Below are 26209 nucleotides of genomic sequence, written 5' to 3' on the forward strand. Positions count from 1 at the left end.
CGGGCTTGAAATTGCGGGTAATGCTGATGAAAATTATTACAATTTATTGAAAAGTGTTAACTTCATTTTGTTTTGTTTTATTTTTGTTTCTATCTAATCTAGCCTTGGAAGAATCAATTCACATATTTGAGGAAGCAAAGTCAGGAGTTACAACTAAGATTTATGATTACTTGGATCAACGCAACATGGAATTTGATGCTGACTTTGATATATTCCTAGAGAAGACTGATAAGCTGAAAGAAAGCATAGGAACACTCATTGAAGAAAACTTTGCAAATGTTTGGGAGACTCCACAGGGCATACACTTCCTGACTCGCTTTGAAAAGGTAGGTGAACTTAATGCTGACAACCAAGTTTTAAATTAATTTTAATAAATTCCTTGTCCTGGATTACAGCAACATATTGTAAAAAAATGATAGCAAATAGTAAGCTGCAACTTCTAAATAATTCCTAGCTATTTTCCTTAAAATGTTTTATTCTAAATGACAAAGCTAATAGAAGTATAGACCAATAGTTTCCAGTTTAGTCATCCATTTCTATGCATAATTTTCACTAATACAGATCCTGACTACATAAAGTTAATTAGATATAACCTAAAATTTTCATACTGTACCCATGTATGTAATTGTTAAAATACATAAAAATGTTCATCCAGAACTTGTAGGTATATCTATGATGTATCTTCTTACAGAATTTTTAGTGGTATAGTAGCTATTGCTGTCAGCTCAAAAGTCAGACATAGATTTTATCTATCTGCCTAATGACTGTTTATGTTGGTAGGAAATTAAAAATATAAAGGTAGGATCAGTGGCGGCCCATAAAAGATTGATTCTTTGACTATTTTTTTCCCTGTTGTTATTTAGATACAACATTGTTGCTCAGAATCTAAATTTAGAAATTTACATAATATAAAATATTCATGTTAATTATATTACATTATATTACATTTGTGTAAAACAATGTTTTTCACTGATTGAATGTGTTCAAAATAATTACAAAATTTTACTTTTTGGCTGAAGTAGTTAAAGATGATATTTGTAGGCTTCTGTTTAAATTACAGTTTTTTATCAACTTAATTCAGACCATAGAAAAGTAGACGGACCTTCTTCTTTGTTATTTTGAACTCTTTTAGACCCTATTCATATTTGTACACTCAATTTACAACTGAGTATGTTTTTGTAGCAAAAGGATTTCATGATGCATAAAAAATTCCTAAACATTTTCAGGTGAGTGAGAAAATTCCTCTTACAAGGTTGGATGAGAAATATGATCGAGTATTGAAGTACTGTGAACATGAGGTAGATCGAATTTTTAAACTTTTCCGCAAGCAGAAAGAGGACCCTCCACTCTCTCGAAACTTCCCACCAGTTGCTGGTAAGAGGAAGAATACTATGCTGTAATCAGAATGTTACTCATGCTCCATCATCAGTTCTTCTTGTGAATTTTATAGTTTCCCAGCTAGTCAGAAAATTTCTCACCTTTTTTTGGAAACCTGAAAGTTTATTAGAATGTTCACAAAAGATTGCCATAGAACCCTACCCTGAAACATATGACAAATTTGCAGTTACAGAGTAATATACAGGTGCTGTTTAATTCAGTTTAAAGTATTTCAGTGATAATTAGGTTTAGGATATGCCTTAATATACAGCATGATTACACATTTTGCATAATTCCCAGTATGCTACTAGTTACCCTCCTGTATCTAATTTGCATCACCTGCTTTGAATTTGGAGTTAATCAGCTCAGAGACCTGCTATCACACCTGAGCACTTATGTAGTTTTCCCCACTTTCTCCAGAATATGCTGTGATATTATCATAAAGTAGATAATTTCTTCTTCTACGTTCTTCACAATTCATCATTCATAACCATAATAAACCAAGAACTAAGAAGAATCTTATTTTCACCTACATAATATGCATAGGTGATGCAGAATCTTGTAATAGATTAAACAGCTAAAACAGAGGATATCCAGTCTGATGACTGAATTTAACCAGGTAATACCCAAATGAAGACATATACTCTATTTAATCAAACATGCTTGGTGTTTGCTATTAATTCTTCATAAAATATGCAGCATTCTTCCAAATTACAGAATATAGAAAATTTATTTATGTTGTCTAGGATTGGCCTTAGATTTTTCTTTGTAGGTATCATTTTTTGTAATTGTTAGATGTTTTGATGTTTGGTGGTATTTGGACAGGTGCCTATAAAACAATAATCTTATTCCTTACTACTAAAAAAATCTGGGAAGAGACACAATCTTTAAGGAGGAAGTAACAGTGTAGCACTGTGGAGATTAATATGAGAAAATTAATGACAGGTTAAGGCAATGATTATTAAAATGCCACTGTTAGGCTGTGTTAGGAAAGTGAGAAATTTGTTTAAAGGAGAACCATGTGAAGCAATTATTTATGACTTGAAGTGTGATATTGTAGGCAAGTAGGAACTTAAAATTATGAAAATTATAAATAATATGTTAAAGATTAAAGATGTGAAATACCACTGCTTGTCTTCATGGGGAAAATTTAATGTTACCTCTTGTTTTATGCAGTATTTTAATGTCACACTTACCAAACAAGTTTTTCTGTTTTACAGAAATTATAGTTTTGTGGGTGTTTCTTCTGCAGGTCGCATCAAATGGGTGCGTTCACTTCATAGTCATTTGGAAGACTTGGTGATGGAGGTGTCTTCCCATCCAGTACTCACAACTTTGTCTGCCACTTCAGAACTTCTTCGGCGCTACAGTGTTGTTAGTGCAGCTTTGGTCAATTATGAGGCTGACATGAAGGGAACATGGATGAAACAAAATGTAAGCTTTCACTTTGTCTAATAAGGTGTCAACATTTGTATAATATATGTTATATATGAGTGGTGGTTAGCATTCCTGCTTCATATACAGGAGTGCTCAGTTTCAAATCTTGGCTCAGATACCAGCTATGCTGAGTTCTTTAGTGGTATTCCTCAGTCCCTGCAAGTAATTGCTGGATTAGTACTTCATATTAAGCCATAACTCTTTCCTTCCACATTCTTTCCAACTCATTATTTATTGGTCATCCTGTCATTTGATGTTATATAGTCTGAGCTACTGCTGGTATTGTTAAGTAAAACACAAATATGTAAATAAATTAATTAATCTCATAAAGTATTCACAGATAAATAATTTATGAGACACTGTCAGTCTTATGTTGCACAATAAGAGGTCTGATATTTTAATAACCAGACTGATGTTACTGTTGAGTTGTGTTTGTTGCATTACTTTAGTAAGTAATTCAGCAGTTTTGTATAAAACAGTTGGTGCAGCTCATTTTGTTTTGTGGTTGCAGTAAGTGTTTTTATTATTATAGTGTTTGTTTGTCAAAAACATGGATGATAAATAGTTAGAACAGAGAATTAATGTTAAATTTATATTAAAATTCAAGAAAAATGCTGTTCATCATTTTCAAAATGTTACACCAAATTTACAGACCAGGAACAATAAATAGAACACAAGTTTTTGTGAATTAAATTATTTCAAAATGGAAGAGAAAAACATTGCAGTTGATGAAAGGAATGTATTTGAATGTGGAAGAAGTTATTGAAGTGATAGGGAATGATCATCTGTTGACTGTTTTAAAGACAGCAGAAGAACTGATCAGAGGTATTGTGAGATTGATTTTTATCAAAGATTTGAATATGAAAGTCTGTAGAAAATTGGTATTAAGAAATTCTCAGTGGTAAGAAAACATGAAGAGAAAAGTAATTTTCTCAGACCTTACGGCAAGATTGTTCATATAATCCTGAGCTGATGAGATCTCCTTTGTGACCCAGAAACAAAACACCAAAGATAAATGTTAACATCAAAGGTCAGTACCATGTTGATCTGCTTCTGTGATGTCAAAGAAATTATCTGGTATGAATTTCATCTTACAAAACAAGCATTCATTTTCATGTTTTGGTTCTTGTACTAAGTAACTAACTAACTAAAATCACAATTCTTTCTTTACTATGTATCTGTTGCATAATATATAGAAAGTGAATGCATATGAGGAAAGTAGCACCTGTTTGCCTCTTATGTCTCAGAGGACTAAACAATTCTCATTGTTGGTGTAGTCATTCAATAAGATTATTCCAGCTGTTGGAGGTTCCTTATATTTGAACAGCAGATTTCTTGAGTTTATCACTGAAAATAAATGAACTGCGTCTGATATTGGTACAGGTTTGGCTATTGGATGAAAGTTTGAACCAGAAGTTGTTATTTTTGGAAGAAGAAACAGGACATCTGAAGGTGAATTTGGACCATCAAGTGAAGCGGTTGATACGAGAAGCCGATTGCTTGGCAAAGATGGGGCTTCCCATGCCAATTGTTACACGAACATTACTCTCTAAGAGAGATCACTTTATACTTGTGAATGATTCATTGCAGGTCAGTGAAGTTCTATTTCATTGTACATATTTGTTCATCTTCCCTTAGTCACACATGGATCTCTGCCAAAAATTTGAATATTTGTAACAAGCCTGTAACATTTGCATTGATATTTTTACATTGATTGTTTGTCGATAGTTTAGATAAAAATATACAACAAAGTCTATGGATTGTGACCATGTAAGTCATCATGTCATGCTTCATGTTATTCTTGATTTTAAAACTGTAATAGAATTCCTGACTTATGTACAAAGTATATGATTATATTATGCAGTTGTTGCTGAATCAATTTCTGGCAACAGTTCATCGTGTGAAGGCAGAGGTTCGGCCACTCTTCCTACCCCAGTTGGTACGTTTGTCATCTATGTTGACACCAGGTCTTCATTCCATTACTTGGTCTGACCCAGATTGGAAGAGTTTTTGTCAGAACACCTCTGATGCCATAAAGAGTTTTGATGTTTTAGTCACAAGGTAACACAAAGGAAATTAAGTGGCTTTTATAATACACCCCATGCTTTATGGTGTGGTGCTTTATGCATAGGAAAAATTTTACTTTATGTCATTGATGCAACATAGCTCACAAAATGAATAATAAGTACTGTAGAATTGCCTTTCTTTTAGCTCTTTGCTAGACCAATTAAATTTACTGTATTCTTCCAATTTTATACCACTTATTTTAAATTCCCTTCATACACTCTGTTTTAATATGATGAACCTCTGACTGCCAAAAATCTCTCAATTTTCCACAGTTGTAAAAAAAATGACTTTTTTCATTTTGTGTACTGTTCCTGAGTTGTCATGAAATCAAGGCAGGCAGAGAACAAGAATAAAATTCGTAGTTGTTCTACAAGTGTTTTGTTGCGACACCTGAGAACTAGACCTTGTAGTTCAGTAGATACCCCACAGATGGAATATGTGTTTTTACCTTCACTAGATATCTCATCAGAAACAATTGAAGTGTTACAGTATACAATTAATTTTATTATATTCTGTGTTGTGCATGATATAAATTTAAGAACCCAAACAGATTAAAACATTATTTCAGTGTTAGACTTAGTTTAATTTTCCCACAAACCTACTTCATTATCTGATTAACATGTGTTGGTGAAACTCCCAGCTTCTGTTCCAACACAAGTTTATGATTTGATATTATCAAGAATGAGACTATTGGAAAATACGTGGCATTTAAATAACTGACAATATTATCACGATTCAGTTAATTTGTTAACTTACTAAATTTATTGAAATGTGTGTACATAAAACTGTGGCACAACAGAAGTTACTTAAAAAGTTGATTTAAAATACTTCCGGTTGCAGGGTACATGATGTGTATTCAAATCGCATTCTTCAAGTTCTAGAAAGCATGCAAAAAGTGTCTTTACAAGCTCTTCCAAGAGGTGAGCCATGGACAGTTGAAGAGTTTCTTGACCATACTGAGGATATATGTCGACATGCTGCTGTGGTGAGCTACATTCTTCAACAAATTAATTAGATTGCACTGCAAAGTGACTGTACACTGTGCACTGTGTTTGTTCTGTTAATGGATTTTAGCACATGATACGAATACTTACCTGGGATTTATCTAATTTCCTAGCTTCCTGGAGCAGATCCCTTCCTGTGTAGCTTTGGCTGCTCAATAATTTTGCCTTTTGTAGTATCCAGAGGTTTATTATCATTTAAAATTATTCATTGTCAGGACTTTTTCCATCATCTGTTCTTTAAAATCACGACCTTTTGGAGGCTCTGAAACGTCGTGATTTTAAAGAACAGACGATTGAAAAAGTCCTGACTGAATAATTTTAAGTGTAAACTACCGTCGTCAAAACCCTTTAGAATTGAAGTTTATTATCATGTTCATAAAAGCCTGCCAGTTGACCACAGCATGAGATGCATTAACTTGAGAATATATTAATTGAACATTATATTAATTGAATATTTACTATTTGAGACATTGTTAAATGTTATAAACTTATTGTATATAAAAATATAATCTTTATGGTAGAAGATGGGCTGTATGTTTCTTAACATCACATGGAAGTCATATGTGATGTTTTATATCCTAGGAACTGAACCGCAAGAGTCTGATGGTAGAGGAAGCTGTGGAGGAAGTGTTAGATTTGGTGAAGAACGCTGCACAGGCATTTAGGGCTAGTGCTGGAGTGGATGAATTTGATTTCCTCTTGGAAGGTTAGACATTGCCTTGAATATGACTGTGATAATGGTGAGTGAAAGGGAAGCTATATTGAAGAATTTAAGCCTGATCTTACTGGTGTTAAAGCCAATATTCCCATATTAAGCTGTAGATCTCATCTGCTAGTACTGGAATGTCTACTGATTATGACAAATATATAGTTCTTAATGATACTTCATTTTACAGAGGAAGGAGGAGGAAAGAATGGAAGTCAGGCTTATGGAAACAGCTCTGTAGCAGATGTATCAGCAGCATCTCAGCAGCAACAGGACTGGAGTTTAGTGTGGGAGTACTTTGACAGTCCTCATAAACTGCTAGTTCAGCCTGGGGGTGGATTATCAAAGGTTATGAAAGATATGGTGCGCAATGCTGTGGCAGAAATGAGACACTATTACAGCCGCAAAGTAGTGGATGTTCTCATTAAAGTCACCCGTCACTCTCTTGACTGTCTTCGGAAGTGCTTCAGTTCTGATTCAGATTCCTCAGGTTGGTTTTATCTTAACCGGCTTTAGTAAGACATGCTTTCTGTCTGAAATGAAAAGTGTGTTAAGTTCATTTATAACTGCCCTCAACATACATTTCAATAACATTTCCTTTGTGTGATTTTTGGTATTGCATATGCTTTCAGTGTTCTTTCTTTTGCTTTTAAGAGTTGTTCCTTGTCTCCGGTACCAAAAATCATATGTTTGATGAGATTATGACGTGAAGAATAATTCAATGGAATTTTCATTTTTATCGTACATATCTGTGGGTCTCAATTCGTAAACTCTGCCTTGTTGTATTCCTCCTTTTTGCAATACAAATGAAATTGAGCTCAATTACTGACTGAAGCTTTGTCTAATTTGCAGAGTCAGTGAATGACTGCCCAGTGTTTCTGCTACATGCAACTCTTATGATACCTAGAGTGGTGGTGAAGCCTAGTTTAGAGGAAGTGCAGGATGCATTAATAGCTGCTGGGAAGTTAATTACCAATGTATCAAAGTGTGTTGGGCAGTGGACTGGTGGCAAGGATCCACAGGTGCTGGACGCTGAACTTTCTGCTTATGGTTTGATGGTAGTTTATATATACAAGACTACAAATACCTAACAGTCATGTAGTTTCTGATTATTGAGTATTCAATTCAAAGCCGAATGAAGTAAGTAATTAGTGCCCTGACTTGTTAGTAATGGACAATGAAACCTTATGATAGAATATTTAACATTATTTTGTTTGTGGTATGTATGACACATACATAAAAATTTGCAATAATGGTGTGTGTTACAAAGCTGTTTAGCTGAGCAGCAGGAAATACTATTATATTTCAATACAAGGCACTGATTACTTTTAATTATTGAGTCTCTTAATTGCGTGAAATCACTATCATATTCGTGATGTTTTCTTTTGGCTGCTTTAGTCTTAGTAACTTCAGCAAAATTTGCCATTGAATTTTAAGAAGAATTTCTTAATTTACATGGTGTTATTAGATTTCTTAGTATGCCCTTTTTTACCCTTGTGTGGAACCTACCCTTCAAGATGTGTTCTTTAACCTATTTTGATAATTTGACTACCTTCAATTGAATGTCCACATGTGCCAATATTTGTTTAAAATTCAAAGGCCTTCATTATCCAGCATATGAGTACATTTGTGTCAAGGATGTTAGTACCAGAACTTACTTCCCAAAATTCATATGTGCTTCAGAAGTTGGTGACTCACTGAATAATATTTTAAACCTATTTAAATGGATGATAGCAAAAACCATTCAAAATGTTAAATTAACAATACTTGTGGGGTGTTTTACTGTTCTCATAAGTTGTCCTACCATATATCTTAACATTATTTATTTGAAAATTTAGATTTTGGATAGTGCATGTATTACACTTATTTTTTGTTTGGTATTTCTATTTACATATTTGATCAGCTACTTGTATAATTTAAGTTAACTGCATTTTTAAATGTGTTAGTGATTAGCATTTTAATAGAATATGATTTCCTCTTTGGAGAATATCTGTCTTTAATAATTTTACTAAATGATGTGCTCATTTCTAATTAAACTAAATTTATTAAAAATATGTTATAAAACCATGTCTGTCATTGTTTTCAGAAAAAAAGTTTACAAATTTAAGTGATTGGCATTTATATATTAGTGTTTGAGGATTGAGAATTAAATTTAATAAATTCAGACTACTTGTAACATGTAATATTTCTACAGAATTTATATACTTATTGATTATTACTGGTAAGTTTTCTTTGTGTGTCTGAGTGTGCACTTAAGTATAACAATTGAATTCTTTTCTTGTCAAGTTAGGCTTACTCATAACATGAAAGTTCACTTCAAGCCTGCACTATTTAGAAACTCACTGTATTTAGGTAGCTCTACTAGACAAACGTAGTGTTATTTCTCATGACATACTAATGACATATTATAAAGTAGTTGTTTTTGGAATTTGCTGCTCCGAGATTTAATAGCCCATTAGATTTTAAGTTTGTTTTGGATATACAATGAGGAGGTAGGACACTGATATATAAATAATAGTTATTATGTGTTAATACATTCAGTAACTTTTATTTTTCTTTCTTTCTTCCCTGTCTCTGTCTCTGTCTCTCACTGTGTCTGTGACTCTGTGCTGTCATATCCTGCATTTACTATTCACTGCACTACCTTATAAATAATAACCTTTGTGTCACGTGTTATTTATTGTTACTAATCCAAATGAAACCTTGTGTAATTTTTAAATCCAATTAAACCTAATGAGAACCAAATGTAACCCATGAAAATAATGCACAATTCTGTTTTAATTGAACCGCTGTTACTTTTGTGAATATGAACACTCCATGTTCATAATTGACATGGTTTGTTCATTACAATTTTTACCATGTTCTTGTAATTCTGGAACATTCCTTGCCAAATATTTTTCCTCCTGCACTTCCCATCAATTCAAAAGCAGAAAGTGGGCTGGTGCAAGTTGGCCAGCTCACAGCCACAGGCCCTTGCTGATGTGCTTGCCCGGCTACAACAGGGCCCTCTGCATGGCAATGAAGATCCCAAAGCAAGGCGGCGGCGTTTGTACCAACTGGTATCAGAAGAGCGTCCTGCATTCCCTGTTCAGCAGAGGAACTTCTACAGTCATGTGATGGAGAACAAGGAAGTTGTCAAGATGCTTTCTCTGCTGTCAACGTGCACTCAGGATGTTAAGTTGGTGAGAGACTATACTTCTTCATTCATGCTGGATGACAAATTCTTCATCAGTGTTCTTTCTTATAATTTTCCTTGTTTATTCCCTCTACAAACTTTCCAAGGAATTAATTGTTTTACTCTCAACTTATAAGTCAATGTAAATGCAACTACAGTTTTATATATACTTTAGAAAACTCAAGAACAGGAGAAAATAATGTTCTTGAAAAACCTTACTCTTACTGAAGGCTAGATTAAGTATGAACCTGGGACAAAGCAAACAGTTGTTATTGACAGAGGTACAGAACATGACTGCACATTTATTTTAACCAACATGCTGGAACGCACTGATGGCAGAGTAGAGGAACTATCTGACAGAGGAGAACTGTAACTAATTTATTTCACTACCTTGAAAAGGGAGAATGGGTCATTTTGACCCCACCCTACCAGTTGAGGACTAATAAGTATGGAGCTATATCTTCACTTATCATGTAAGCTTTTTTTGAGATTTTCATTGGGCACAGAGTAAAACTACTTTCTTTCCCTGGGGATAAAGTGGCTAGAGCATGAAGCTGACAGCACAACCTCCCTCTACTGCCAAAGTTAAGAATATATGAAACTTTACCTCATATCTCAGAGGGACAAGAAACATTAGGCTAGAGATGGTTGCATGGAGTAATGAGCAATACATATAGAATTTTTATTTCAAGGTGTGTAGGGAAGGAACACCTTGTCTTAGTGATAGTTGTTGTTTGGAAATAATGGTTCTAGGATACAAATTTCCTTAATTTCAGCAGAATCCCAATTTCAGAATTCATTTTTTATTTCCTCTCAATTTTGTTGCATGCATGAGATGACCATTGCTATAATGAATTTGCAGGAATTTGGAGAATTTATTAAGCATTGGGTGCCATATAAGTTTCTGTGGAAAAACAGTGAGCAGAGCAAGAGAGAAATGTTGAATGCAACTCTTGGTGAATTTGAAAGCTGGTTGAGGCGCCACTGTGAGCTGGAATCTCATCTTACTACTGAACCTGATCAGCATCTTTTTGGTAGATGCCTTGTTGTCTCTGCAGGTCAGAAGTAAATTATTTACACTAACTCTTGTCATGTAAAGTATTATGCTAACAGTATTATAAACAGAGTAGAGTGTACAGAGTATTATTTCATTATCAAATTTCATTATGTTTTGGTTTTGACTAGATTCTGGTATTTATAAATCAGTGGGAAATTTAAAACATTTCATCCTTTGTGACAATATTTGACAGGGGAGTTGTTTAATCTTACCATTGATGAATTCAGCATACATATCTCTGGAATTCTGGATATAATGATAGAAATTAGTAGTTCTGTAATAAGGAATGCATACTAAAAGATGTTGCATTTGCACAGAACGTCTCAAGTTTGGACTGCTGACAGAAATAAAAACATGCACACATCGCATTGGCCAGGTGCTGAAGAAGAAGTATCGCCGTGAGATGGATTATGTGTATGCAGTAATAAACGAAATGGATCGTAAACTTGAGCGCCCAATCAGAGATCTTGATGATGTACGAATGGTGATGGACACTTTGAAGAAGATACGGGAACAGGAAGTAGATATGGAATTGAAGATAGATCCTATTGAGGTACATAACCCATATGTTGTGTCTTCTTAGTTTTTGACAAATTCTAATTCTACCTGATCATTTATTTCTTACAATTTTTATAAGACTATAAATTTCATGTTGAAATGCACTCAGAATATTGTATTAGGTTAACATAAAGCACATAGTTAACTTCAGACTTTAAAATTTTCCAAAATTGTTTTTGTTTTAATATTATCATAAAGGAATAGTTTCTTTGACAAGGAATCTTGACTGATTGATAGGTTTTACCATCTTCAAAAAAATTTAAAATTACATATCTGGTTGAAAATCCATTATTTTTGCAAAATCATGGTTTATAATGTTTAAGAATTAAATTCATGAAAACTGGAAGTTTTCTGAAGAACTTAGGATATCAACTTTCCATAAAATACCTCATAATATGTTACTAGAAAGAACTGTATAGTAATATTCATACAGCTTGGTGATCCGTTCTATGCATAATTTCCTCTACCATAGTACAGATTCCGAATACAATCAGTTTATGAGACATAACCTCAAAATTTTTTAACTTAGCCATGTTTATATTTTTTAACATTTAAACAAATGTTTCACACAGAATTTGTGTTTCTATATGATCTCCACACAGAATTGTACACTCCTAGCTCCACTGGTTCATTAGTTATTACCATCAAACATGTCATGTTTTGTTTTACATTGAAATAAAAGCAATTTCTGGTCTCTACGTTGCTCCTTGCCTTAGACATTTGCATGGCTGTCAACTTTGTATTATTATTAATGTCAGGAAATTAATAAGTACAATGGTCAGAAAGTCTCTGTTAGCATGATTTTTATACCAAGTTTAAATTATCGGCATTATTATGGAACTATTACATTTTTCTGGAGCTTATTTTATGCCAATGATGGAATCCAAAAACATTACCTGAATGTAATACATAGCCAGGGCTTTAAAGTAAACTACCAGTGGATTGTTTCAGGAGGCTTTCAATGTTGTAACAAGATATGAGCTGCCTGTGGACAGGGAAGACTTGGAGCAGGTGGACAATTTGCATTACACATGGCAGCAGTTGATCGTACGTGCTACAGAGACCAATTGTCTGCTTCTATCCCTGCAGCCACACTTTGCAGAAGACCTCTGTCATAACTTAGAGATCTTCCACTGTGATACTGTTCAGTATTGTCATGATTATCGTACTTCTGGCCCAATGATACCTGGTCTTACCCCACGTGAAGCCTCTGACAGACTGTTACTCTTCCAGGTAGGGTTTACATTTGTTGAGACACTTCATACTACTGTCCTCATAATATTTTTCTTTTCATGATTATGCAGTAAAAACCACTTTCTTTTATGTCTGCCAGATAGGTGTAGTGGTAGAACTGTTTATTTAAGGTTCTCAAGGTGGTGAGAAACATTTTGCCTCCATTACTTAGGCCATAAAGATGGAGACAATAACAATACATTCCTCCAAAATTTTGGTAACAGCATGGTATTGCAACTCAGAATACCACAGTGAACCTTTGGATTTGTCTTCAGGATGTATTGTGCTTGTCATTAATCTTGGTATGTTATAGAAAGGGGGCTGTTGTCTTTATTGGCATTTATTTTACAGTTTTATTATTGTTTACTTTTCTACTAAATAGAGTGTGACTGTCTCTGTGTGCTAGTAATGGGCCAGGGTATGGACCCAGGCCTGTGCACTGAGAAACTGGTGACAAACTATCTGAGATATGGCACAGTCACTTCTTACTGTGGCAACCTGTTTGATGAATTCAATATTATAATTATTATACATTTAGTAGTTGCTTTTCTTTTATAAATAAGATGTCAGAGAATAAATACTTATATTTATGGATTCTGAATATATAATTCCCAAAATAGTATTGAAGAATAACATAATAGCAGGTTTGCAGTTTACTCTAATAAAAAAGCAAGTATTTCTTGCCACTTGCTGCATTAAAAATAATCTTAGGCATATCACAAATATGTTTATTCTTTCAGAATCAGTTTGATGGCATGTGGCGTAAACTGCAAATGTATCAGAGTGGAGAGGAGCTGTTTGGAATGCCCCAAACAGACTACCCTGAATTAGGCACAATCCGCAAGGAACTGAATCTGCTTCAGAAATTATACAAATTATATAATGATGTAATTGATCGTGTGAGTAGTTACTATGACATTCCTTGGGTTGAAGTCAACATTGAAGATATCAACAATGAACTGATGGAGTTCCAGAATAGGTATGTTGTAGGGTTTGTTTTGTACATTTGGAAAAACATGAAAGTTACACTGTGACAATGGATTGGCCTATTTTAACACACTGTTTTCTTATTAAGTTGTAGAGACTGAGGATAACCACGAGAATTTGTCATGATGACTACATCAAATATTTATGTGTAATTTTGTCTATCATACTTTTATTTTGTCTCTCTACATTGCCAAGGACTAAACTCTTTGCTTTTGCCTGTTATAAGGATTAATAGAGTTTTTCAATCTTTTTTCCAGCATCCCTGGCATCTTCTACCATTCACTTTATGTTGATAAAGCAAGTTTGGTATTTAATTTTCAGGCATTCTTTCCAAATGTTTCAGTCATTTTTTTTTGATATTTTCTTTGTATTTTAGTCCTGTCTCTTAGCTCCAAATATTCTTTCCAGTATTTTGTTTTCAGATATCATCAGTCTATATTCTTCCCTTTGAGAGAAAGCCTGAGTGTCATTAACTTTTATGTTTTTACTGTATATAAAATATTTCATATGTGGCCCAAATGAACTTACAGGTGTCGAAAGCTGCCGAAAGCTTTGAAAGAATGGCCAGCATTCCATGCTCTCAAGCGGACAGTGGATGACTTCAATGATATGTGTCCACTGTTGGAACTGATGGCTAACAAGGCAATGAAACCACGCCACTGGCAGCGAATTATGGAGGTGCTGAAGCATAACTTTGATTTGGAAAGTGAAAACTTCTGCCTGAAGAACATACTTGAAGCTCCATTGCTGAAATACAAAGAAGATATTGAGGTAAACCAGTGCTACTGTGTCTGTCCTTTATGTTGAAAAAGCTTCCACATGGAGAATCTTTACAGTAAACTTGTAAGCTTAATGAAATGCATATGTGAATTGGAAAAAAACAATTATTTAACATTTTGTGAGATTTCAGGTTCTCACATAAGTGAATATGAAGATGTCTGGTAGAAGTTTACTGACATTTCAGAGGTGTTTGCTGCCTCCATCATTTCTGAAACTTTTGTAATTTTTTATCAGGCCATATGGTGCAACAACCCAGACGACAGCCATCTTCATACTTGCCACCACGAAAACCTAAATCTCACAATTTAAGATAGCTGGCCTATAGACTGAGAACTGATTCTAAAACTTTTTGAATATAATATAGGAGTGCTGATACCTCAACTGAAATATCTGATCAGAAATCTGCTGTGGTAAGAATTTATTTAATATATACTATCTGCAAGATCATGACTTGTCTTCTAAGTTGGGTACTATTTTGTGTCTTTGTTTATAGGATATCTGTATCTCAGCCATGAAGGAGAAGGACATAGAGGCAAAACTGAGACAAGTGACTAACGAATGGACTATTCATGAGTTGACATTCCAGACATTTAATAACAGAGGAGAACTGTTGCTTAGAGGTGACACCACTGCTGAGACCATTAGTCAACTCGAGGACAGCCTGATGATACTTGGTTCACTTATGTCAAACAGGTATTCTATTTTATGTTCTCTAAGTATGAATGCCTAACTCACCAACTAACAAACTTCATGGAGCAAACTCCTTATTGAGAAGATAATACTTGCTAAGCTGGTGAAGAAATTCCCCACTTTTTATGGAATCTGAAGTTTAATTAATGTATTCACAAGAGCCTGCAACTGGCTCCTGTCTACAGCAAAATTAACCTAGTCACACACTCACTACTCACACCCTATTTCTCTAAGATCCACTTTATTATTATCCTCTCATGATTTCTAGGTCTCTCTAGGTGTCGTTTCCCTGCAGAGTTCCAAGTAAAATGCATGCAATTTACATCTGCACTACATATTTGTCTTTCCATCAGTAACAATTCAAGAATTTAACTAACTAACTAGATGGCTTACCGAACCCGAAGGTTCATCACCGAATTAACCAAAGCCCTCCACCGGACCCTGTCCTGGGCCAAAAAATCCAGTTTCCTTCAACTCCTATCTCCCATAGATCCCGCCTGAGATTATCCTCCCATCAATTCAAGAATCACAAAAGCTAAATTTGATATTGGGGAGATATGTTAAAATTTGTAGACATGTTTCAGTTTTAGTTGAAATGTGACAACAATAACAGGTACTTAACATGAAGATCTCTAACAGCCCAGTGTACTCTATCAGGGAATATGAACTGTATTCTTGAAATACCTTATATGCCATGTGTCTGCATGCTGAATTATGATTATATTGAAGGAATTCCTCAATGTAACTGGACCATGAACATCTACAATGAAAATTTAATGTTGGTATGATAAGGTTAATATATTTTAGAAAAATGATAATGGATGAACATAGTACTGATGCTGTAATTAACTGTGCATGATTGTTATGCATCAGATACAATCCACCTTTCCGCAAGCAAATACAGCAATGGGTGACAGATCTGGGAAACACTAATGAGATTTTGGAGCGTTGGCTTCTTGTACAGAATCTGTGGGTGTATTTGGAAGCAGTATTTGTGGGTGGTGACATTGCCAAACAGCTGCCCAAGGAGGCTAAAAGGTAACTTTTTCATCTTTTTCTTGAGTTCTCAAATTAAAAATTTTAATGCCTGTACCAAAATAATCTTTTCACAGTCCCCTTTGTCTTACTTTTTGTCTTTACCATTTAGGTTCATAATTGCATGATGTGTTCTGATACCATTCTTCTTCCATTCTGTCTATATGATCTTTCAGTCTTTCCCCATATGTTATACAGCAGGTTGTCAAACTTGGTGACCACTAAGGGCTGCTTAAAAATAGGTAACTGTTATGGTGGCCATAACACGGGTAGGAAAAATTACAATTGCCTGCTTTTTCTGAGTCCAAGCTTGAGATTAAGATTCAAAGTTTATTCCTATACGTTCTCATATATGAATTTCATTCAAACAAATTTTCAGTTTATTCATTTGAATTATAAAATTGTGGAACACAAGTAGATCCTTGGCATGCATTTATAACTTAAATTTTATCATAATTTGGACGTTTGGGTTTGCCCATAGTGTATAACTTGAGAAGTGAGTTTGGCCACTTAAAACATTGATGAGGGCTGCATGCATCCTGCAAGATCAGTTTAACATGCCTCGTATACAGTAATCTCTTCAATTATATTATTGACCTTATGTCTTTTACATACTTCAGAAGTAATAGTGATTATTTTTACTTGCTTGTTGAATCATGACAGTCATTAAGACTTAATCATTTTATTTAAATAAGGGATTGACTCACTGAAAGATTTTGATTATGTAAATACAATGGTAATGTGTAGAATGAGTTGAAATTGCATATCCATGCAGCCTGTAGGGTTTAATCTCTCAGTGCACATCATTCTGTTTTAACTGTGATTATCAGATTAGGTCTATAGAGATATGTGAAGTATTTTAATTTATACTAGCATGTCATACTCCCAAAATATAGTTAAGAACAAATAAATGTGTTCAGAAATTTCTCAAGAATCTGTAAATTTTTGTCATGCTTTATTTTCTCTATTTTAAATAATTTCTCATGTGGCATGAACTTTCCTATTAGTCCAATCTGTCCACATATATGTCTGTCTTTATCAGTTAAAGCAGCAATGAAAACTGCTTTATTTTAAAACATGCCCCCATTTTTGGCTTGGATAAGACACATCATAATGATGCAGAATGGTGCAGGGTAATCTTAGGACACATTTTGAGGGAATAAATGTGTATAATACACCAGAAAGTTTGGCACTGAAAAATAACATTAGGAAACAGTCAATTGAGGCTAATTTTGAAATTTCTGAAAGGTATGTGGTGAGAGAATATTTTTAATTTCAGTTTATGCTATAACAATAACTGTTGTATGTTTGATCAGATTTAGCAAGATTGACAAGTCATGGCAGAAGATTATGCAACGAGCCCATGAGACGCCAGGTGTTGTGTCTTGTTGTGTTGGTGATGATTTGCTTAAACAATTGCTTCCTCACTTACAAGAGCAATTAGAACTGTGTCAGAAATCTCTCAGTGGGTAAGTGTTGCAAAATGAGTAGGTTCATGGTAGTGATAACATTCTAGACATGTACTAACTAGATACATAATTTGCATCTCTGCTGATTATTAGTTATCCTAATTATGGCAAATAGGCAAATTCTGAGATAGTCCTTGGAATAGTCTATGAACTACACCTCCTATCAAACCTATATCTGCTCACCAATCATGACATTTATTTTGTTACATAGAGGTTTTACTGTATTTGTAATGTATAATTTTTAATTTGATTTATTTCAGATATCTTGAAAAGAAACGTATGATGTTTCCTAGGTTCTTCTTTGTGTCTGATCCTGCATTACTGGAAATACTAGGTCAAGCTTCAGATTCACATACAATTCAAAACCACTTGCTATCCATCTTTGACAATACTCGCTTTGTAAAGTTCCATGATGTTGAGTACAACAAGATGACGGCAATAATTTCATCAGAGGGAGAGTCCATTCAGGTGAGTCCGTAATTTGTTGGCTTGTATTGTATTGTAAATTGTATTGCCAGAAGGCAATGTTACTACACATAAGTATAAATTAATCTTTAACATATTGCAGTTACATGTGATATGTTAAGGAATTTTAAGGTGCAAGGTCTTGCAGTTAAAAGTTGAGATAAATATTGATAAATGTCATTTACCACTGAATAATGTTTTAAATTCCATGTTTTCCAATGTATATTAATTAGCTCTGGAAGCATTCTTTCTGCTAAATGTCATATCTTTTTGTCTGGTGTTCTGATACTTATCATTAAATTAAAATGACATTTAACTCAGTGTATCTTTTACTTTTCATCCATGCAAGTTTTATCATTAAATGTACTTATGAGATGAATATGTGCAGCAGGTTGCAACTTTTGTTGCAAATACCAAACATTCTGAATTTGACATTAGAATATTATGTATATTTTTGCATTGAAGTACTGAAATTGAATGTAGATAATATTCTGCCTAATGATTAAAGCAACAATTTTGAGTAGAAATACTTTGCTGTTACATTTTCTGCAGACTTGGATCATGTAGGTAATTAAAGTTAGGCAAGAATATTTCTAGACAAAGAAGTAATACACCAATTTTATATAGAATTATTTGCAAATGATTATGTTCTATTATAATTTCTGGACATACTTAAAAGCACTGCATGATATTTTATTAATATGGTCTCTTCTGTTGACAGTTGGAGCGGGCAGTGCGTGCTGAAGGCAGTGTGGAGACATGGCTGACCTCCCTGTTACAAACATCTCAGCAGTCTCTACATGCAATCATCAGACAAGCTTTTATTATGATCAATGATATGAACTTCAGCCTCTTATCATTCCTTGATAAAATGCCTGCTCAGGTGAATTCACTTAAAGAAGTATATAAAGTTTTCAACACAGTGCAATCAGTGGCTTCTGTTATTTAGTTATTAATTTGTTACAAATAAAATTAGTTATTTTATTATGTGACGGTGGAGAATGGATAATTTATTCATTTCAGACTGATTAGAATCTTTTCATGCACACACACACACATATATATATAAGTTACTACTAACATAACATTTTTACAGATAACCCAGATTTCAATAGGCACTTCTAAAATGAAATTATGTTTTTGAACCTTAATTTTAGGTTGGCATTCTGGGCATTCAGATGGTTTGGACTCGGGATGGAGAAGCTGCTCTGATACAAGCTCGAGCAGACAAGAAGATTATGTCTGAAACTAACAACAAGTTTCTAGAATTGCTGAACACACTCATTGATCAGACAACCAGAGACCTCACAAAAATTGAACGCACCAAATTTGAAACTCTCATTACCATTCATGTTCACCAGAGGGATATTTTTGATATATTAGTAAGAAACTTCCTTTGTTCATACCTAAATAATTTTTTAATTTCCTGAGAAATATACAGCATATACAGCAGAGGTGTTGTGATTAAAATTTAAGTTTATGCAACTTTGATACCTGATATTAAATGATTTTGGGAAGGTTGTGCTTTACAGTTAATACAATTAATTTGCATAATTGATTTAAAAAACTTTTCACAGTGATTTATTACGTATGATGGTCCTGCTTTTCATTATTTACACTGTGTGAAAGTGGGTTGAGTTCTTCTGAAACATTGGCAATACAGCCCACTTCCAACAATGCAAGCTCTTGAAATCAGGATGAACAAAATTAATTGGCCTAATCTCAAAACAAACACTTTAATTGGGGCAGCATTCACCACAAAAATTTAATTACAGGTTCGATTGAATATCCGATCAGTAAATGACTTTGAATGGCTAAAGCAGTGTCGATTTTATTTTAAAGAGGACTTGGACAAGACTCTGATTGCCATAACAGATGTGACATTCACATATCAAAACGAGTACCTTGGTTGCACAGAACGTCTTGTGATCACACCACTCACAGACAGGTATGAATGTTATCCTAGTACTATGCAGTTTGAAGGAATGTTTAAATTGAAAATATTGACTGGAGATGTATGTAGTCCATGCTGTAGCTCAGGTGGCTAGTCACTGGCTTCTTACCACAGAGGCCTGGCTCACACCCAAGTTGGTCCATATGTCTATCTGTTCCTCTGAGTTCATTCTCCAGTTTAAAGTTCAGTTCTTTCTAGGCAATTTTTCATTCACCTATTCTCCATACACATTTTGAATTAAATTTCTGTATTTGAAAAGTGTAATATATTTGATTTAATGCAATAAATTACCAACTTTTAAGACTATTTATAGTTTATATGTTTGTGGTATTTGTCAAATGAAGTGAGAATGATACAATTAAATGTTTGGGCTGTCTGAAATAGTCACTGTTACATGCTAGCAGATTGTTGACGGAGGCAGTATGACCTCTGAAACGTTGGTTAACATCGACCAGACTACACAGCGCAAGAACCCAGAAGACGGATATCTTGATATATTTAACTTATTTTTAATTAAAACCATGATTTTGTGCTGGAAGGGTAACAATTAGCTTTTCATATTAACAAACTTAACATTTTATAATTTAAATTTATTTGAACAAAAATTTTCAGTGGAATAATTTTCAATATTTCAAGATAATTTCAACAATGTTTGGTTTGGCCAAGTCTTGAACCTGTTTAGCACAAAGCCAGTATCTTAAATGTAGTTATCAGGTCCTCTGCCATTGTAACATATATTCATGATATTTGTTCATGTTTGTAACAAAAGAAAATAGTTCATTAAAAGTAGAATCAGTGAGCTGTTAACCACTGCATTCATATGATAAGGAGTATGAATTTAACAGTGAAAAATATTATACAGGTGCTACATTACTCTGGCACAAGCATTGGCCATGAGCATGGGAGGTTCTCCATGTGGTCCTGCAGGTACAGGAAAAACAGAGACTGTGAAAGATATGGGCAAGACTCTAGGAAAGTACGTTGTGGTATTCAATTGCTCAGATCAGATGGACTACAGAGGCCTGGGTCGCATTTACAAAGGTGGGAAACATTAGATTAAATCCTTGGCAAATATCTTTTGGATACATATTTTCTATGTAAATCTCTTTTTTAGTTAAAATTTGGATTTGTTTCTATGTATGTTGTGTGTGTGCTTGCACGTGTGCACACATGCGCACACACACACTTGTGCATGTATATGCATTGGCTCACTTCCACTTTCACAAACTTGAATATAAATGAGATTTGAGGTTCTTGTGGTGGTGAAGATATTGATGTTGGTCTTCTGGGTAGGAATACTATGTGGAACATGTTGGTATCCACTTACAAGTCCACATGGTGTCACTATACAGGAGACCAACATTGAATACAGATTTTTATGTTTCATCTGAGTGTTGTTTATGGTTAGGTGATAGGAATAAATCTACCAGAGCACTGTGAAATATCATTTTCTACAGCAGTTTCTTTTTCAGTAAAAACTACTTTAAAATGAAATGATGTAGACAAGTTTCATGCATCTTAAAGCCTGCAATTCATGTGATATGAGGCAGCTTGGTTGTGTGTCTTATTGTTGTTAAACCACTGTTACCTTTTCAGGCTTGGCACAGTCGGGGTCATGGGGCTGTTTTGATGAGTTCAACCGCATAGAATTACCAGTGCTGTCAGTGGCAGCCCAACAGGTTGCTGTAATTCTGAATGCACACAAAGAGAAGAGGCTACAGTTCACTTTCACTGATGGCGATGTAGTTAATATGTGTCCTGAATTTGGTATTTTTATTACAATGGTAATAGCATAATCATATTAGTTCAAAGCCCATTCCTTAGCAGAAGTGCTAATCACTCAGCAGCAACATTCAGTATAATTTTTATTAAAAATTTTCATAGCCATTGATAACATCCTTATTTAATGAATTTTTCTGTGAAAACATAGTTTATATTAAGCTTTGTGACACTTCTTTTGTTTAGAATCCTGGCTATGCTGGACGAAAGGAGCTACCTGAGAATTTGAAGATACAGTTTCGAACAGTAGCCATGATGGTTCCTGATCGCCAGATTATTATTAGAGTTAAACTTGCAAGCTGTGGATTTCTGGAGAACATTACATTGGCTCGCAAATTTTATACATTGTACAAACTGTGTGAGGAGCAGCTCACCAAACAAGTGAGTCATATAATGGACAATGTTGGGGGTAAAATCCTTGTTGGATGAGGTGCTTGTTATTAAAGGAAATCAGACTGTTATTTCACTGTCAAAGAAAGGGTTCAAACAGAGAGGAATTTGCTCTAATTTGTCCAAAGCTGTACATTTTATAATTTCATTGATCTTTATGAACTTGAGTTCTGTGATACAATTACATTCAGAAACATTTGAGTTGTGCAAAAAATTAAATGAAATTACATATTTTTCCATAAACCTATAATTTTTGTGAATTTGGGTTGGTTAGAATGCAACTCATAATGGAGGGATATGCTAGTTGAAGAGATTATCTCATATATGAAGATATTAAATAATCATGTATATAGAATGGGTAATTGGTGGCCAAGGATGATAACAGAATTGTAAATAAGCAGATGAAGTATACAGTTTCAATACAATATACCAGATGTAATTTTTCTTTCTGATATTCCAGGTTCACTATGATTTTGGTCTGCGAAATATACTATCTGTGCTTCGTACTTTGGGGGCTGCCAAGAGAGTCAATTCCAAAGACAGTGAGAGCACCATTGTGATGAGGGTTCTTCGTGATATGAACCTATCCAAGCTCATTGGTATGTAAGCTGACCATTTTCCACAAAAGAAATGAGATAAATATTGGCATAATTTGTCTTACTGAAGGTGTAGACATATTGTAGTTAGTTTGAAAATTCCATACATGTTAACATTTTATTTAATCTGATTTTAATATTTATTAAAATTAGGATTTTTCTTTATATAGATGAGGATGAGCCACTGTTCATGTCACTGGTATCAGATCTGTTCCCAAATCAAGTACTAGAAAAAACTGGTTATCCTGAGCTAGAAGCAGCTATTGAACAGCAGGTAGAAGAGTCTGGACTTGTGTATCACCCTCCTTGGGTGCTGAAACTGATCCAGGTAGGGCTGAAAATAAATTTTAACCAAATAAAGACAGTACTTACTGAGCATTTTAGCTCAACTTCTCATATGGCTATCTTATACAAGATAACAGTAGCTTGAGTCATATGAAACTTTTGGTTAGAATTTCCATCACCTTACCCTGGAGTATTTATTGTAATCTGCTCCTAAAGGTTCATTTTTATGTATCATATTTAACGCAACATTAAACGTTAACATGAAGGTGACTGTCTTCTGAAATGTTACGCCGTACAGTCGCATAGATATTGGCCGACATTTCAGGATCGCTTACTACCTCTATCATCAGGGTCTCATCAATCTGATTATGCAGGCACAATAAGCAACTCTGAACCGTCGGTAAATGTCTACGATGCTACACGGCAAAACATACCAGAAGGTACCTTCATTCAGCTATCATGTCATTTAGTCAGATAGTCACCTAATTATCAGACCAGTAATTCAGTCACAAAGTTCAGCTAGCTACAATGCAATACAACCTGGTAGTAATTCAATCAATCCACCAGCTAGTTTTAAATTTAGTCAGTCTACCAGCTGCTGGACTTGCTCTGCCTCTGCCTCTGTCATGGAGAAGTGCTGGAGAAATCCTGGAGAAGTCCTGGAAATTTTTTGGATATATCCTAGAGTGGTGTAGGACAAGTTCTGGATCATTTATGCAGAATTTCATTGGTCATGGGGAAGTGCTGGAGAGATCCAGGAGAAGTGCTGAAGAAGATCTGGAGAAATATTGGATATATACTAGAGTGGTGTAGGACAAGTCCTGGATAGTTTATGTGGAATTTCATTGGTCATGGAGAAGTGCTGGAGAAGATCTGAAAAGTTATGTGGAAATCCTTAAGCTGTGGTGGAATTGATCCTGTACGGGTCAGTTATTTTGGGTTCGTTTAAGTTTGAATTGGATAAGTTACATTGGATTGGCTGAGTTGTTTTGGGTTAGGTTAGGTTAGGTTACAGTGGCGGCCCGTCCTTAGGGGCCGCAGAGCTGCAGCATCCCCTATAATTTTTCAAAAATTGAAAAAATTATTTTTTGTGTTTATATAATTTTTAGCACTTAATCCTCTATATCATTGTTTTAAAATTGCCCCTTTCGTTGTCATTAGCCACTAATCAGCTGAACTGATAGTAAGTCCATGGGCGATGAGTGCAAACAGAATGGATGTAGTATATACCATTTAGATATTGGATATAAAGCAATATAGACAAAAATGCTAGATTTTCAGCGCTGCTAGCTGGGGAAATGTGGAGATCGCGGCGGGCAGTGGAGTGAGGGGCAGTTCACTGGTACAGCGTGTATTGGAGCTGCAGTCCCCCCCAGCCGAGTTATAGTAAACACCCTTGCCAAGTACCACGTGTGTTTTTGACTGGGGTCTGTATCACAAGCTGTTTCGTGGTTATTGTTAATGAGTGTTAAATAATTCTGTGTGCTGACTATTTTTTGTTCTGATAATAATAATGAGCAAAGGAAGTGTATCATAGTTACAGCAAACTACTTTTTCTAAATTGTCTTTGAGTGAAAAATGATGTAAAAAATCATGGCCGCCCTCTTCCAGGCTTACAAATAGTTAAAACATTGTCAAGCACGTATTGGTTTTCTCCTTATGTAAATTTACTTTTCATTTATTTATATTTTTATGTGTTGAAATGCTATTCTGATTTTAACCCCCTTGCGCAGCACTACCACTGCTCAGACTCACGACCTGCCATTGAAAAGAGTTTTTATGTGTCAGATGTTAACCTCTATATAAAGAACTCCCAAGAATCCATTTGGATATCCCCAGGTTTCTTAAGTGGAAGTTTTAAGAAATAGAATTCTTTTGTTTGTTATGTGGGCCATGATGAATTTCCAATATTTTCTCTTCTCCTTGAAATCTTTACTTATTTTTGCAGTTGTATGAGACACAGCGTGTGCGTCATGGTATTATGACACTAGGACCAGCTGGTGCAGGAAAGACAACATGTATACATACTTTAATGAAAGCACTTACAGTGTGTGGTGACTATCACAGGCAAGTGTTTCTTTATATCATGCATGTTCATTACAAATTTTGTAAATTCAGTTTCATTTTTATGGTAGTTACTTTTTAGCCTTTCATAATTTCCTAAAACTTTTCTTTAAGTGTGATGTTGATGCTCTTGTGTGGGAACTTATTGTACCATAACATGTAATGTTGAATGATATTTGAGGATCTCACAGCAACAAAGATGTCACTGTTGGTATAGGTAGGAAGCATTGTTTAAGGGTAACATAGTGTCTCTGTCTTCAGGCCTGAAGGCAGTGTGTTCATTCAGATCATTGGTGTCTAACTACAAATCCACATATCATTAAGGCCAACAGCAACACATGCATTATGTCTTTGTCTTATAGGGAGATGAGGATGAACCCAAAAGCTATTACTGCGTCTCAAATGTTTGGGAGACTTGATGTGGCCACTAATGATTGGACTGATGGAATTTTCTCTGCTCTATGGAGAAAGACACTCAAATTGAAGAAAGGTGATTTGATATGTTATTATCCATCTATCTGTACCTGTGTTTCTCTAGCAGTGTCTTCCCTTTAGTTTTTCTATCCAAAGCTTGATATGCATCTCTGTTTTCCCTCTTTTACATTGCTTGTGCTGCTCATTTAATTCTCCTTAATTGTATTACCCTTAGAATATTAGACAGTGTGTACAAAATTATTAAGTTCCTCATGTTGTAATTTCATCTTCCTGGCACTTTCTCTTTCTTAGTACCAGATACACTGTTGAAAATCTAATAAAGATTATTTTTTGAAATATTAACAGTTAGTACTGAACTACTAAACTAGTCAATATTAAATTATGTGTTGCAGGAGAGCATGTCTGGCTAGTGCTGGATGGGCCTGTGGACAGTATCTGGATAGAAAACCTGAATTCAGTGCTAGATGACAACAAAACTCTGACCCTGGCTAATGGTGACAGGCTTTCCATGGCTCCTACCTGCAAGATCATCTTTGAACCCCATAACATTGACAATGCTTCTCCAGCAACTGTTTCCAGGAATGGCATGGTTATTGCAAAGCATATTCTGTTGCATTCTAGTGCATAGTATATGTTAAAAGTATTTTAACATTGTTAAAACATTTG

The 26209-nt window shown here is 34.6% G+C and overlaps 1 protein-coding gene across 3 annotated transcripts in view; it reads left to right on the top strand.

Annotated features, from left to right (window-relative positions):
* Dhc1 (dynein axonemal heavy chain 1) overlaps positions 1 to 26209 on the top strand; it is a 71851-nt gene that overhangs the window by 12999 nt on the left and 32643 nt on the right. For 2 of the 3 annotated variants that reach the window (XR_015534605.1, XM_087346731.1), the window contains exons 12-41: positions 103 to 326; positions 1227 to 1374; positions 2630 to 2811; positions 4198 to 4404; positions 4679 to 4875; positions 5722 to 5866; positions 6468 to 6591; positions 6782 to 7081; positions 7444 to 7613; positions 9594 to 9773; positions 10629 to 10824; positions 11141 to 11376; positions 12333 to 12614; positions 13355 to 13593; positions 14132 to 14372; positions 14875 to 15074; positions 15945 to 16109; positions 17423 to 17575; positions 17836 to 18043; positions 18762 to 18923; positions 19198 to 19422; positions 19816 to 19988; positions 20857 to 21035; positions 21591 to 21778; positions 21960 to 22154; positions 22624 to 22762; positions 22930 to 23087; positions 24993 to 25115; positions 25475 to 25598; positions 25936 to 26132. Coding sequence is in view for 2 of the 3 variants with exons in the window: in XM_087346731.1 (XP_087202857.1) it covers positions 103 to 326; positions 1227 to 1374; positions 2630 to 2811; positions 4198 to 4404; positions 4679 to 4875; positions 5722 to 5866; positions 6468 to 6591; positions 6782 to 7081; positions 7444 to 7613; positions 9594 to 9773; positions 10629 to 10824; positions 11141 to 11376; positions 12333 to 12614; positions 13355 to 13593; positions 14132 to 14372; positions 14875 to 15074; positions 15945 to 16109; positions 17423 to 17575; positions 17836 to 18043; positions 18762 to 18923; positions 19198 to 19422; positions 19816 to 19988; positions 20857 to 21035; positions 21591 to 21778; positions 21960 to 22154; positions 22624 to 22762; positions 22930 to 23087; positions 24993 to 25115; positions 25475 to 25598; positions 25936 to 26132 (5660 nt within the window). In the remaining variant the exon portion in view is untranslated. Of the gene's footprint in view, positions 1 to 102; positions 327 to 1226; positions 1375 to 2629; positions 2812 to 4197; positions 4405 to 4678; positions 4876 to 5721; positions 5867 to 6467; positions 6592 to 6781; positions 7082 to 7443; positions 7642 to 9525; positions 9774 to 10628; positions 10825 to 11140; positions 11377 to 12332; positions 12615 to 13354; positions 13594 to 14131; positions 14373 to 14874; positions 15075 to 15944; positions 16110 to 17422; positions 17576 to 17835; positions 18044 to 18761; positions 18924 to 19197; positions 19423 to 19815; positions 19989 to 20856; positions 21036 to 21590; positions 21779 to 21959; positions 22155 to 22623; positions 22763 to 22929; positions 23088 to 24992; positions 25116 to 25474; positions 25599 to 25935; positions 26133 to 26209 lie in introns of all 3 variants that reach the window. The other variant, XM_087346732.1, reaches the window with a different exon arrangement.

This window comes from Zootermopsis nevadensis, unplaced genomic scaffold (genome assembly GCF_977971745.1).
Source record: "Zootermopsis nevadensis isolate Lab colony 2312 unplaced genomic scaffold, Znev_1.0 Znev_ptg000010l, whole genome shotgun sequence".
In the NCBI taxonomy this organism is placed as follows: domain Eukaryota; kingdom Metazoa; phylum Arthropoda; class Insecta; order Blattodea; family Termopsidae; genus Zootermopsis; species Zootermopsis nevadensis.